Here is a 13,566-nt window from a genome sequence, read left to right as displayed (position 1 = left end):
CTGATGTACCTGTTTCTGCACTCTTCAGAGGTGATAATTGGCCTCCATGTCACATCAAGGCTTCCTGCCTTCACTTTGTACCAACACACACACACACACACACACATTCACACACATTCTCACACACTCTCGTTATCACCTCCAGCATTGAGTAATTACAAGACACGTGAAAGAACTGAGTCACGAAGTCAAGTGTTTGGCACTGCTGGTTCAATGTGTGTTAGATCTGGAAAGTTGAAGTGCTAAAATTAAAATTATTTTCTGTTGTTTTTAATTGGTTTTGACAGAGAAAAGATTTCTTCAGCCAATACAGAAAACCATGTAACTCTTCAGTACGTGTGACTGTGTGTTTCATACACCTCATGAGCTTATTTGCTCAGTAAATACACAAAAGGTTGAAACCGGGAGCGACATTTGCCAAATTCATGCAGTTAACGTTGTTAAATTCTAATTACGAGACTTAAATTTGTTTCTTTTTCAAGTGTTATGATATTCCGACTAGTACAATCAGTTTGAATAAGATGTGATGTTTTGAGGATTTGATGACATCTAGTGGTGAATCTGCAGATAAAACCCAACCAGCTGCTTCAGAAGGTGTTGGCCATAGGTGAGCCAATCAAAGAGCAAACGATGATCTGTCGATGACAGTTTGAGGCAGATTGGAAAAAGAACTTATGATGGATATAAAACCTGAGAAAAGTGCCGTAAATGTAGAAATTTATTAAACTTCCGATGAGCGTTCTGGAGCTTCATCACAATCCTCAATCCAACTTCATTTTCCAATTTTACTTCACAGAGAGTCCGGCTGCTTGGTTAACTCCGACTTGATAACAACAAACACTGAACGACAGTTTGAAGGAAGCAACGAGAGCAGCTACGAGCACAAAATCTGTGAAAAATGTGATATGTGTAAAGAAGACATTTTTCAGAATTTTACCCATTGCTCCTTGTGAAGCTTTATAACTGCGGGACTGATTTGTGCAGATGACAGTGTGAAGCAGGCTGTGAGACAATCTAAGGCGGCTACAAAGACTAGGAAAAATATTGTGATTAAAGCTTCTGTAGAAATGTAAATTTAACAGCTCGTAGCAATTCTTGATCAATGGAGAGGTAAAATTGTGGAAATGGGAAAAAAAGCAGGTCTGAATCGGCTGTTTGGTGGAGATGGTGGGAGAACCTATAGAGGCCATGAATGTGCAGATATGCAGCGATCAAAGGAACACTTGACCTTCACAATGCACAAAGACACCAGAGCCTGCGCTACACAACCAGGCTGAGCGTTCAATAATTTAATAAAAATCCATGTTTGTGAGCTGCGAGGAGAACAAAGAGACGGTGGCAGCGGGGGGGCGGGGGATTTAAAGTTAAAGTCAGAAATAGAAACAAGGAGTGAAATGAAGTGGGAGCGTGAGAGGCATCGACGAAATGTAGGTCAGAAAAACATCCTCATGCTGCAGTGGGGTGAGATGAGGTGGGGGTGGGGGTGGGGTGAGATGAGGTGGGGGTGCAGCGGCTCCATAACGCCACCACCGCTTCGTGACGGACGATGATGGCGTGTCAGAGCTCGACCTCGACTCTGCTGACTGCACAGATCTGTGGTCGTCCGGCTTGCACCCCTGAAGGTGAAAAAGAAGAATGATTGAGCGGAAGAGGAGTGACGGAGGAACCGGGAGGCGATCAGCATTCAAGGCCAGTCGATAAATCACTCGACTGCAGTGCGGCGGCGTGCAGGACGAGGATGAGGGAGAGAAGAGAAAAGATGAAGGAGAATAATATGATATGAGAAAGACTTCCAGTGGGCAGATGGCTGCCAGCAGGGAGAGACGAGGACAAGACAAAGAGATTAGGAGAGTGTGCAGAGGAAGAGAGAGAGGACTGAATTAGACTGGAAAAGAGGTCATGGAGTGAGAATAGCTCGCAGATAAAACATTAAAGTATTACATCCGACTGCAGAGGAAGAGGAGGATGTCGAGGGGGAGAGGGGGTGAAAGTAAGAGGAGAAAGTAGGTCATGGAGTCAGTGGGAGAACAGGAGCCATGATTCAGCTGCTTCCAAACGAGAAGCTTCTCTCCTCCGTCCCAATGGAGAGAGTCTGTTCGTCTCCTTCAGATCGAGTGCCATCCGTCCAGGGCTCAAACTGCCCTCTGCCCCCCCGCCCCCGCCGCCTCCCCCCGCCTCCCCACTTTCATGTCTAACCCAGTTGTCATGTTAATTGGTCCGTTTAATTAACGCCGCTCGGTCAGCGCCTCGGGAAGTTCCACCGAGCCGAAAGTGGGACAAACATTTATGAAACACGCAGCTGCTGCAGAACTTGCTCTTCTCTGTCGAGGCTCAGAAAGTACAGCCTGTTTACGCGACGATGTTTTCAAGTGGAAACTAATTCTTCGGGTTATGTTTACACCTAAGCGGCCTGAGTGTTCTCGGGGGTCCTCATCCCTCTAAACCTCTCCTCGTCTCCTCTCCTGCAGACAAGCTGTGCTTCAACAGCTTCTTCAACAACGAGGACATGCAGGAGATCACCAAGCACTTCGTTGTGTGCCATGTGGACGCCCCGGGGCAGCAGGTCGGAGCGCCGCAGATGCCCCAGGGGTAAGAGGAAAAAGACTGTATTTGTAGTTTGTCATTGCATTGCTGCTGCATTTGCTGCAGTGATGTGTAAGTGATTTGAGGGAGGATGTTAGTGGAGCTAACGGCGCCCTGCCCCTCCTGTCCACAGGTACCAGTACCCCACCATGGACCAGCTGGCCGGGATGTTGCCCACCGTGGTGCAGCACTTCGGGTGGGTGCTCTGTGGATTCTGCACACGCTCAGAGAGAAGCAGGAACTGGATGTCCTGTTTGTCCTGCTGGCACAGATCATCTGCTTCTTTCTGCTGTCACACATTCGGCACACAACAATCACACAACAGTCACACGTTCCGCTTTAACTCGGAAGAACTGGAAATCAAATCCAGCCTCGTCTCCAAACGTTCAGAGCAGAGAGGCAGCCTCACGCTTGGTTTTCTGTAGGAAGTGGGAGCTGCTGCCAGCAGGATGTAATTTTAGCCTGAACACTGAGTCCGGTCTCGACTGAGACGTCCTACTGAGCTGCAGCTCCTCACACCCACCGCCAGTTTAACACTGCTGCGGCTCTTATTTCAGATTCAAGAGCATTGTTGGGATCGGAGTTGGAGCTGGAGCTTACATCCTGGCCAAGTTTGCTGTGAGTTGAATACAGTCTTCCACACACTCACATAGACATCAGAAAACCAGGTAAAATTTGTAACAAATCATCTGCATAAAACCATTCTTCTTCTTCTTCTCAGCTCATCTTCCCTGACCTGGTGGAAGGTCTAGTTCTGCTCAACATCGACCCCAATGGGAAAGGATGGATCGACTGGGCTGCCACCAAGGTGCCATACTTCTTCTTCTTCTTCTTCTTCTTCTTCTTCTTCTTCTTCTTGTTATTCTTCTTCTTGTTTTGTAGTAATGACGTGTTGTGTGTGTTTCCCGGCTCTCAGCTGTCAGGTCTGACCAGCGCTCTGCCCGACACTGTGCTGCCTCACCTGTTCAGCCAGGAGGAGCTGATGAACAACACAGAGCTGGTGCAGAGCTACAGGCAACAGATCAACAACACCATCAACCAGTTCAACCTGCAGCTCTTCTGGAACATGTACAACAGGTGAAAACACAAACACACACGCACACTGGGAGGAAGATGCTCTCTTCTTAGAATAACAACTATTGATCGCTCATAGCAGAGTTGCAGCAACATGTCCCTAAATGCTGATGTGTGTGTGTGTGTGTGTGTGTCCTCTGTCAGTCGGAGGGATCTGGAGATGAACCGCAGTGGGACGGTGCTCAACGCCAAGACCCTCAAGTGAGTCTGTTTCCATAGCAACCTATCCACGGATCCTCATATTTCATCATTCTAGTCATACTGTACCATATAGTAAATGATCCTGCAGCTGTGTCAATAACCTGTAAAGAATACAGCCCAGCATGTTGTTGAGCAGAATCTGAGCGTCAATGATCCGTGTTCCCACAGGTGTCCCGTCATGCTGGTGGTTGGAGACAACGCTCCTGCTGAGGAGGGAGTGGTGAGTCCGTCTGTTGTCTTCAACAAACCTGCAAAACACATTCACAATGGCAGGAATGGGCAACACACAAAGAGCAACTCACAGAGCAACAGAGTAACTCAGAGAACTGAGAATGTGTGTGTCTGTCAGGGGTTTTCTGCACCAGTTAATCTGCCGCATGTTTGAATCAATGTGCTCTCAGTCAGATGGAGGTTTGTTATACAACCTCCTGGAAACTGTGCATGTGTGTGTGTGTGTGTGTGTGTGTATGGGGGGGGGGGGGGGGGAATTGGCACAGGGAGGAGAGGGCCAGCGAGCCAGGGATGTAAACAGAGGCTGTTTCATCGGATGTGACAGATGGAGGTCACCTTAATATTTCATATGTGCTGATCCAAACGCACGAAGCTGCTGCTCAAGTGTTGACTCGCACCCGGATGACACATGAAATCACTCAGACGCGTTAGAAAGGTCGATAGAGGCAACGCAATCTGGAAAAGATGCAACGTATCCTGAAAAAGGGCTGAAAAACATGCAAGACAACCTGAAATACATGTAATACAACCTGAAAAGATGCAACACAACCTGAAAAAGATGTAATACAACCTGAAAAATATGCAGCACAACCTGATAAAGATGTGTTTGTGTTTCTCTGAGGCTTCACTCTTGATTGTCAACAGTTTTTTTTTCCATGTTGTATATTTTTATTCTTCATCATGTTTATTTCATTTGGCAGCCACACGAGTTAAGCATTAAAAATTAAAATCAGTAGAGGAAGTGTGTGTGTGTGTGTGTGTGTGTGTGTGTGTGTGTGTGTGTGTGTGTGTGTGTGTGTGTGTGTGTGTGTGTGTGTGTGTGTGTGTGTGTGCGTGCGTATGTGTGTATGTGTGAGCGAGCTCACACTGCGGCTGAATCTCAGCTTGCTGGAGTGACTCATCTCTGCAGCACACTGCAGTATCTGGGTCAGTCACACACAGTCAGGATCACACACACATACACACACGCTCGGCTCCACTCAGTTGCTGCAGTGTCTTTGTTTTTGTTTTCATGCTTGTTTGTTGTCATGTTTCAGGTGGAGTGTAACTCCAAACTGGACCCGACCAACACCACCTTCCTGAAGGTAAACACTTCCTGCTCTCAGCATCTTTAATCAAACACTCATCATCACAGATTACTGGAAAGTGATGCTTCAGAATTCAAGGAGATGAAACGTTTCACTTCCTCCTCATCACTTTACATCATCTAATAAGAGATGTGACGACATTTGAGCTCATATTTGCACGTGAAGCCTGATAGGCATCAGTTACAAGACTGTGCTGGGAATTTCCCATTTCTTAAATTACAGTGTTCAGGTCACGAGTATAAGTCATGAAAACATATCACTCATTGAAACAAACAAATATAACCTAGACGTAGTTTCTACACACACGTAGAATTACTGCGCTTCCAAGTGGTTCAGCTTTTCCAAATGGGATGTTCCTGCAATGGAAGATGCACTTTTCCTCTGATGGCTGCTTTCTTTGCTCCTCCAGATGGCCGACTCAGGTGGACTCCCCCAGCTCACACAGGTAATGCGCACGCGCGCACACACACACACACACACACACACACACATACACACACACACAAACACACACACACACAGACTTTGAGCGTTTGAATGTGTCGCCCACATTTACCACAGATACTGAATGCATCGTAAACATTTACCAAGGACATTGAAAGCACCATCTACAATCAACAGACATTAAATGCATCACCCACATTTAACTGACTTCAATGCATCTTCCGCATTTACCACAGACAGTGAATACATCGTCCACATTAAACAGCCACTGAATGTATCGTTTACACGTGTAAAATAAAATCTCTGGTTTGTTTCACAGCCAGGGAAGCTGACTGAGGCCTTCAAGTACTTCCTGCAGGGGATGGGCTACAGTAAGTACAGTGTGTGTGTGTGTGTGTGTGTGTGTGAGAGAGAGATGATGATTCTGTCGCAGAGGGACTCGGGTGTGTTAATCTGTCCCTCTGTCTTCCTCTCAGTCGCTTATGTGAAGGATCGGAGGTTGAGTGGAGGGCCAGGTACTTCCTCCTCCCTGTTCACCTCTGACCTCTTACTGCTGCCCTCTTTGATGACTTTGGCATTTTGAAATTTATTTTTTTCGTATTCTGAAGTTTCTTTTGGGTTTGAGAACGATCTTTTGGGCTGTGATCTTTTGATTTCTGCCATCCTTTATGGTGTTTGTCTTCTCCCCTGGAGACATGAAACCCACCTTTCATTGTTTTTTTTTTTCTGGAGAATATTTTTTCACCTGAACAGGAAAAATATGCCGTCCTTGCTCCTACTGCTCTCCCATTCCTCCACCATCACATCTCCAGCGTTGCTCTTTGCATGGCGCTCAGCTCGGAGCAAAGCCTGAAACGCACAACAGATCACCGTCTTCACAAGAAGCCAAACATGCTAAAAATATCCAGAAACAGATCAGAAATGTAGCATGCATTTAAAATTATTGAGATAAGCCCATTTTTGCAAAGAATGTCCTGTTTTCAGTTTTTTTAGAAATTGAAAATGTATGTAAATTAAAATGCAAAACACTCAAATAAATAAATAATTGACATGATTTTTTAATGACTATTTCATAGGGTTTTTCTAAATAATTAATAATAGACATACATTGAAAGTAAAATCACAAAATGCTTTTATGGATAAAACCAAAATGCAACAGAAAAAATGAAAAATTATGTAATCGAACAAAGATATAGAAAGGAAAACCAAATGCATTGAAATAGTCTCATAATAAAAGATCAAACTTGAAAATGATTCACACACATTCGGGAAATGTGAAATCAAAATATCTGGTCATCTTTATTGTTTCATAGGAAGTGGAAAAAAATATAGTATGAAAGAAAATAAAACAGGGAAGCAGGGAAGTTGGAATGTAAGAAAGAACCAAAAAACATGACTTTTCAAGTTAAGTCAAAGTGTTTTGGAGGGAAAAGTATTAAAAAAACAAAGGTTTTAAGGCAGCACAGCTCGGTATGTGCACAAATCAATAAACAGAAGAGACCCAGTTTGTTTATCTGGAGCCAGAACACTTGAACAAAGCCAAGCATCATATCTGAGTGCATGATGCTGACGATGCGTCTGTGCAGACACATTAGCCAGCTTCAATTAACCACTTTTTGTTTTAGCTCCTTTATTTTCAGCGAGCAGGGAGAAGCTTCAGTTTTCCACATGAGCATGTTCTCCCCACATCCCCCCTCCCCATCGACTCCAGCTGATGACGCGGCGGCTCTTTATGTGAAGTAATCAGAGTATTTCTGTGCCCGCAGTGCCCTCGGCCAGTATGACCCGCCTGGCACGCTCCAGGACGGCCTCGCTGACCAGCGCCAGCTCCATGGATGGCTCGCGCTCCCGGGCCTGCACCCACTCCGACAGCACCGAGGGAGTTGGCGCCGTCACCCACACCATGGAGGTGTCCTGCTGAGGGGAGGTGGGGAGGCCAGAGGAGGAGGGCGGAGGAGGGCAGGAGGTCTGAACCTCCCTCTGTTATCTTCCCTCTCCTCCTCCACTGTAACATACCGTACGTATTGCTACTGAAACACCTTTGAGACATCCACCTCCACCCAGCACTTGAAGATTTAGCCAACTGTTTTTGTTCTTGGAGTGTCATTCTTGTGTTTGCTAAGTGTCCCCTCATTCTTTGCCTGCACCCTTTATAAAAATTAAAGTAAGTCCCACCCCCACCCCCCCAACCCCCACCTCTCCCGCGCCACAATAATCCACTCAGCAATACGCCATAATGAGCTGCTGTTAGCAATTTGACACAAGAAAGGAATAGTGGCCAATGTGAAGTAATAGTGTTACGTATGAGTATTATGCAAGTATGAAGTATTTTCAAATGTGTGACGACTTGTGAGTGTCTCTCTTTATCAAGTGTTGTACCTGGGAGGGCGTGTCCAGGAGTTGACAGACAGCAGAGCACAGCCAATCATAGCCGAGTACACCTGTAGAGCTTAGAGGGGATTCATTAGCGTTACCTTTAGTGGACGATCAGAGCTCATTACGCTGCTTTAAAGCTGCACTTGGGAAGATTTCATGAAGAATGTAGGAAGCAATCAGAAATGAATAGAGAGGTATCATCAGTGTAGAGGTGTTTTGATCTACTGTGATTTATTGATCTTTGTCACATTTCTGCTCACAGGTTTTGTTTTTTTAATATATAGCTTCTTGTTTGTGAGTGAACAGCCACAGCAGTGTTTTTTTCATGGTGCTTCTCTAATCAGTTGTTTATTTTAAGAAGCTACGAACTGCCACAATCGTAGGCTTTGATCAGGACCCATTTTCTTCAATCTCTGTCTTATCTGAAACACGACCTTGTGTCTGTGAACTGTTATCACCTTCAGGATATTAAAAGGTGTCCTCGCCACTACACCACCAGGGAGCTTTATCTTTTCTATATGGCGCTTGTCATGGCAGCGTGTCCACGTCAGTGCAACCGTGTTTGATGATTGTGGACAGTCTGCTGCAGTTCAGTGTTAAACGAGAAATGTCTGAGGAAATAAAGAGAATAACAAAGTGGAAAAATATGATACAGAGGGCAGTGGAAGGAGAGGGTCAACAATGTATGTGTGCTAAGGTGAAGACATGAAATCAACTTAACGTTTATTAAATGTTCCCGAGTGCAGCTTTAATCTGTTTCATCTGACATTTCAAAGACAATCCTCTTCATAATGATAGGATAGAAAACATTTATAGACACGTACAGTAATAGTGTGCATGTGAATGTAAAAGTAATCTTAGGGCATTCTAGTATCTGAGTAGTATCTAGCATTAGGGGAGTTTTGCATTAGCGCCTCACTCCAGCTGGCATCAGTTTGTAGCTGCAGTTCTTGGATGTGGTAGTTTGCTCTTTGCGACAATCAAACCAAACCAGACCCAACCAGACCAGAGGGGACAGGAGTCTCAGACAGAACCAGACCCAACCAGACCAGATGGGACAGGAGTCTCAGACAGAACCAGACCCAACCAGACCAGAGGGAACAGGAGTCTCAGACAGAACCAGACCCAACCAGACCAGAGGGGACAGGAGTCTCAGACAGAACCAGACCCAACCAGACCAGAGGGGACAGGAGTCTCAGACAGAACCAGACCCAACCAGACCAGAGGGAACAGGAGTCTCAGACAGAACCAGACCCAACCAGACCAGAGGGGACAGGAGTCTCAGACAGAACCAGACCCAACCAGACCAGAGGGAACAGGAGTCTCAGACAGAACCAGACCCAACCAGACCAGAGGGAACAGGAGTCTCAGACAGAACCAGACCCAACCAGACCAGAGGGAACAGGAGTCTCAGACAGAACCAGACCCAACCAGAGCAGAGGGGACAGGAGTCTCAGACAGAACCAGACCCAACCAGACCAGAGGGGACAGGAGTCTCAGACAGAACCAGACCCAACCCAACGAGCACCAAAGAAATCTGCTGCTTCCCTTACAGCACCCAGCCCTCTCCGTGGATATACCAAAGCTACAGTCACACACAACATCTGCAAACACACACACACACACACACACACACACACACACACACACACTTTCACGAAAGCTGCGTGGGCTCGGTTCTGTAATGGAATAACACCAAAGACATACACGCACACACACACACACACACACACACACACACACAAAAATCCATCTCTAAGTGGTCACCAGATGTATTAATGTGCAGTTTAGTCGCTCACCAGTGTTTCGTATCTAGATATGAGTGTAGTTCTAGTTTAGCGAGGCTGTGAGCTGCTGTCTGAACCTGGACACCCTCCGAGTCCTTCGCATGCTGGGGGTACGTTGACGTAATGGTGGCGAGTGTAAAGATACTCATGTTAGAAGCAGGATTGGAGGTCTTCATTAGGGGTCGATAGTGGAGATGATAAAGGTGGAGACAAACCATAGCCATGACTTCCTCCACTTAAGCTTCTCTAGATATTGACAAAGTTCCAGATTAGAACCTTTTGTCCATAAACGTCCCCCCAGCGTCTGAAGGCTTCACTGAGAACCGTGTGTGTGGGGTCCCCTGGTGTTATTGTACAGTATTCATGTACCATAGTCACTTTCTTCTGCTTTCAGTTTTACAGAAAAAGAGAAAAAAATAAAAACCCAACCCTTCGGTCCCCTTCCAGAAGGGGCGTAGCTTCCAATCGCTGAGGTGTGCGCTCACCTGAGGCAGCCTGTAAGGGGCGGGGCTTTTCTGGCGCCATTTGGGCTCCAAGCTCGGAATGTAGGGCAACCCCCAGCCACCTTAAAAAAAATGAAGAAAACCCTTTTCCCTAACAAAAAAAAATAAAATAAAAAAAAAAAAACTCTCAAGGTGCCCCGGCTCTCACAGGCAGACCCAGTCGCAGCCTAAAGGGCTATCAGCTGAAGTCACTTTTAATGTAGGAGGAGGTGGTGTGGCGGTCTGAGCACCAGCAGGGGGCTCCACTCACTGTCCGATTGGTCCTGAAGTCAAAGAGAGATGCTCACACCAACGAGTGAATGTCATAGGTGAAGAATGTGAGGATGGGTCGAGGAAGATGCGATCAGGTCCACAGAAACACTCCAGGTCTGCATGTAGCCGCGTTTCGCCCTCTCAGTGTTTTTTCTGCCGTCGACACTTCGGTTTCCTCCCACCCATCCAAACTGCCCCGGGGGGGCTCCTGAATGTATCTTGTCCCTCTTTTTGAAGTGCTGTACAGTATCGTCACCCTCTTCCCCTCCTCCCAGAACCCCCCAGAGCGACGCCTCACTGTCAGCCCTCTCCTCCCTCCTCCAGCCCTCAAGCTTCTCCTTGGTCATCCTTTGCACTTGTAGATACTTTTTCTTTCTAGAGCAGGTTGTAAACCAAACACTAACAAAACGTCTCGTTCCTCTTCCCTTGGAGGTTTTTATAGGCAACACTAGGGTGTAACCTCATCTTGGTATAATGCTATTGGTCCCTGTGTTACTACTCTTCTTCTTACTGCCATTATGATTGATTTGTATTCAGCAATAAGTTGTTTGATTTCTCTTCTTGTTGGATTGTTTCATATTGTGGGAGTCTTCCCTTTGGTTCTATTCACAGCAGTAGAAAAGACTGACCTGCTTCTTTGTTGTCATATTCAGACGTGTACTGTAAAGTTTAAATATATTCTATATAAATATAAGCTGTCTCTGTCCGTGTACTGATCAAGTAACAAGTGAGAAATAAAGACTTTATGTCAGAATCAGACGAGTGGGTGTTTTTCTGGACTGTTTCTCTGCTCGAGTCTGACACTCTGTTTACATGACAAAGATTTCAACTGAAAATGCAAAAACTTTAGTTGCGTTTTGGATGTCTCTTGCCACAACAACGGTGCTTGGAGCCACGGAAAGCACAACTTCTTGAAAACTGCTCCCAAGGTGAGATATTTCGACAACTTTGAAGACTGTACGAGCAACATCGACAAACCCTGTTATAAACATCGACTACATCTCAGCTAAATCACAAAGATATAATTAAAGCACAACCTGTGTTAAGTATTCTCTGTCATCCTGATCATTCAAAGTGGTGACAGAAAACATGATGGATGACGTCGCTCTTGTAGGAGGCGCACAACTCCGGAGGTGGTTGAATGAACTTGTTGTGGTGAAACTTCTGGTGGAAAGAGAGCAACTTGCTAAGAGTGAAAGCAAGGTCCCTCAATCGCTTCTACTGAGGACACCTAGATCTTAACTTATCTTAAATATTTTGCCCAATGTATACGCAATCAAAAAGAAAATGAGAAACACGCTTGGAGAGCACACACCTCTGCCAAACAGCTCGGCGGGGCCTTCACAAGGAGGGAATGAATAACTATGTTTATCGAAAATAGACTAAAATAATGAGCAGTGCTCACACAGGATTGCAGATAGTAAGATATACACTTCCTGTCCATCTATCATCCACATTCCATGTGTTGCGCAGCATAAATAGAGAAATGAGAAGACACTGGACAGCGCCCGGGGTTTGATCCCTCAGATGAGGGAAGAACTGAGGATCATCGAGAGGATGAAGTATCAGAGGAAGTAACCACTGAGCTAAGCCAGTGCAAACACTCCCGGAGAAAAGCTGCTATGTAAAGGCTGCTGATGTGGATGTTTCAGTAGCACTGTCAGAGGTGGACCATTGTCTAAATATCAACTCAAACCTCCACATCAGTTCTGCAGCTGCAGCCTTTATAAAACTGCTTTTCTGCAGCTCCAATGCAGCCCCTCCCTGATCTGGAGCTGTTCTACCTGCTGTCACCAACAGGGGGCAGAGAAGACATGGATAGAGTACAAGTCTCAAACCTGTTGTTGCTCCTGCGCATGTAATTGTAACTTTTCTGATCCTAACAATGAGCAACGGTCTTCATAGGCTCTAACAGGTACTTTGTGTGTGTCATTGAAAAACTGTCATTGATGTTCCTTCTGTCTTCTATTTCACTTGTTCCAAAAACTGCTACGTGTCAAAGAGAGTCTGAATGTATTGCAGTTTACCTCTGAACATATGGAGGAGAATGAAGAGTGTGTACCACTGATCGAGACCTCTGCTGAAACTTAAACATTGAGAGGACGACAGAGACCCGTGACCTCCTGAATGAGATCAAACAACATCTCTTCAGTAGGTGTATTACAATCAAGTGAGTGGAAGTGATGGATCAAGGTGTGAATGGTGGAGACATGTCAGGGAGAACAACGGTATGAGGAGTCATAGAGAGTCATGACGAAGGTGAGTTAGTGCACTGCAGCCAAGAAGGGCCAGGTTGAAGACAACAGTCAGAGAGAGAGAGAGAGAGAGAGAGTGAGAGAGAGAGTACAGTTTTGGAGGATCAAATTGACTGGCGAGTTAAATGGAAGGTTCTTCGGAGGATGATTCCACACACACACAGATGGTTATTGGAGTCAATATGAGCTTGAGTGAGTGACCTGTCTGAAAAGTGAAGAACTGATATTTGGCCCATTGTACACATACTCCAGAATGAACCCATAATTACCTTGATGGAATTAGCAGCACAACAGACATTATAAAAAATGTATTCTACTTTGTGGTGAAATGGGAGCAGAAAACAACACACTGCACCTGTGAATGGCCGGTACAGTCTGGTTAAGGTTGACCAAAAATAGACTCCAATAATGAGCAGTGGATGACAGAATGTCACTGATACTCTTTCTGTTCATGTTTTATCTGGGTTCAGGTGTGGTGCAGCATGAATAAAGAAATGAAAAGACACTGGACAGCGCCCGTGGTTTGATCCCTCAGACGAGGGAAGAACTGAGGATCATCGAGAGGATGAAGTGTCAGAGGAAGTAACCACTGAGCTAAGCCAGTGCAGACACACAGGGAGAAAAGCTGCTATGTAAAGGCTGCTGATGTGGATGTTTCAGTCACACTGTCAGTAACAGTCAGAGGTGGATCTTCATCTAAAATATCAACTCAATCCTCCACATCAGTCCTGCAGCTGCATCCTTGATCAAACTGCTTCTCTGCAGCTCCAAT

General features: G+C 45.7%; 1 protein-coding gene across 4 annotated transcripts in view; it reads left to right on the top strand.

Annotated features, from left to right (window-relative positions):
- The window catches only part of ndrg4 (NDRG family member 4), a 40,132-nt gene extending 32,360 nt beyond the window's left edge, over positions 1-7,772 (top strand). For 2 of the 4 annotated variants that reach the window (XM_030096814.1, XM_030096815.1), the window contains 12 exons: positions 2,469-2,589; positions 2,717-2,779; positions 3,141-3,201; positions 3,305-3,391; positions 3,500-3,660; positions 3,802-3,858; positions 4,027-4,078; positions 5,127-5,174; positions 5,587-5,622; positions 5,941-5,992; positions 6,098-6,136; positions 7,388-7,772. In XM_030096814.1, the coding sequence (XP_029952674.1) occupies positions 2,469-2,589; positions 2,717-2,779; positions 3,141-3,201; positions 3,305-3,391; positions 3,500-3,660; positions 3,802-3,858; positions 4,027-4,078; positions 5,127-5,174; positions 5,587-5,622; positions 5,941-5,992; positions 6,098-6,136; positions 7,388-7,542 (932 nt within the window). In that variant the 3' untranslated portion in view covers positions 7,543-7,772. The remainder of the gene's footprint in view (positions 1-2,468; positions 2,590-2,716; positions 2,780-3,140; positions 3,202-3,304; positions 3,392-3,499; positions 3,661-3,801; positions 3,859-4,026; positions 4,079-5,126; positions 5,175-5,586; positions 5,623-5,940; positions 5,993-6,097; positions 6,137-7,387) is intronic. The other 2 variants (XM_030096813.1, XM_030096816.1) reach the window with 1 other exon arrangement.
- Positions 7,773-13,566: the final 5,794 nt, after the last annotated feature.

This window comes from Salarias fasciatus, chromosome 7 (genome assembly GCF_902148845.1).
Source record: "Salarias fasciatus chromosome 7, fSalaFa1.1, whole genome shotgun sequence".
Classification (NCBI taxonomy): domain Eukaryota; kingdom Metazoa; phylum Chordata; class Actinopteri; order Blenniiformes; family Blenniidae; genus Salarias; species Salarias fasciatus.
This window is presented reverse-complemented; position numbering and strand designations above follow the sequence as displayed.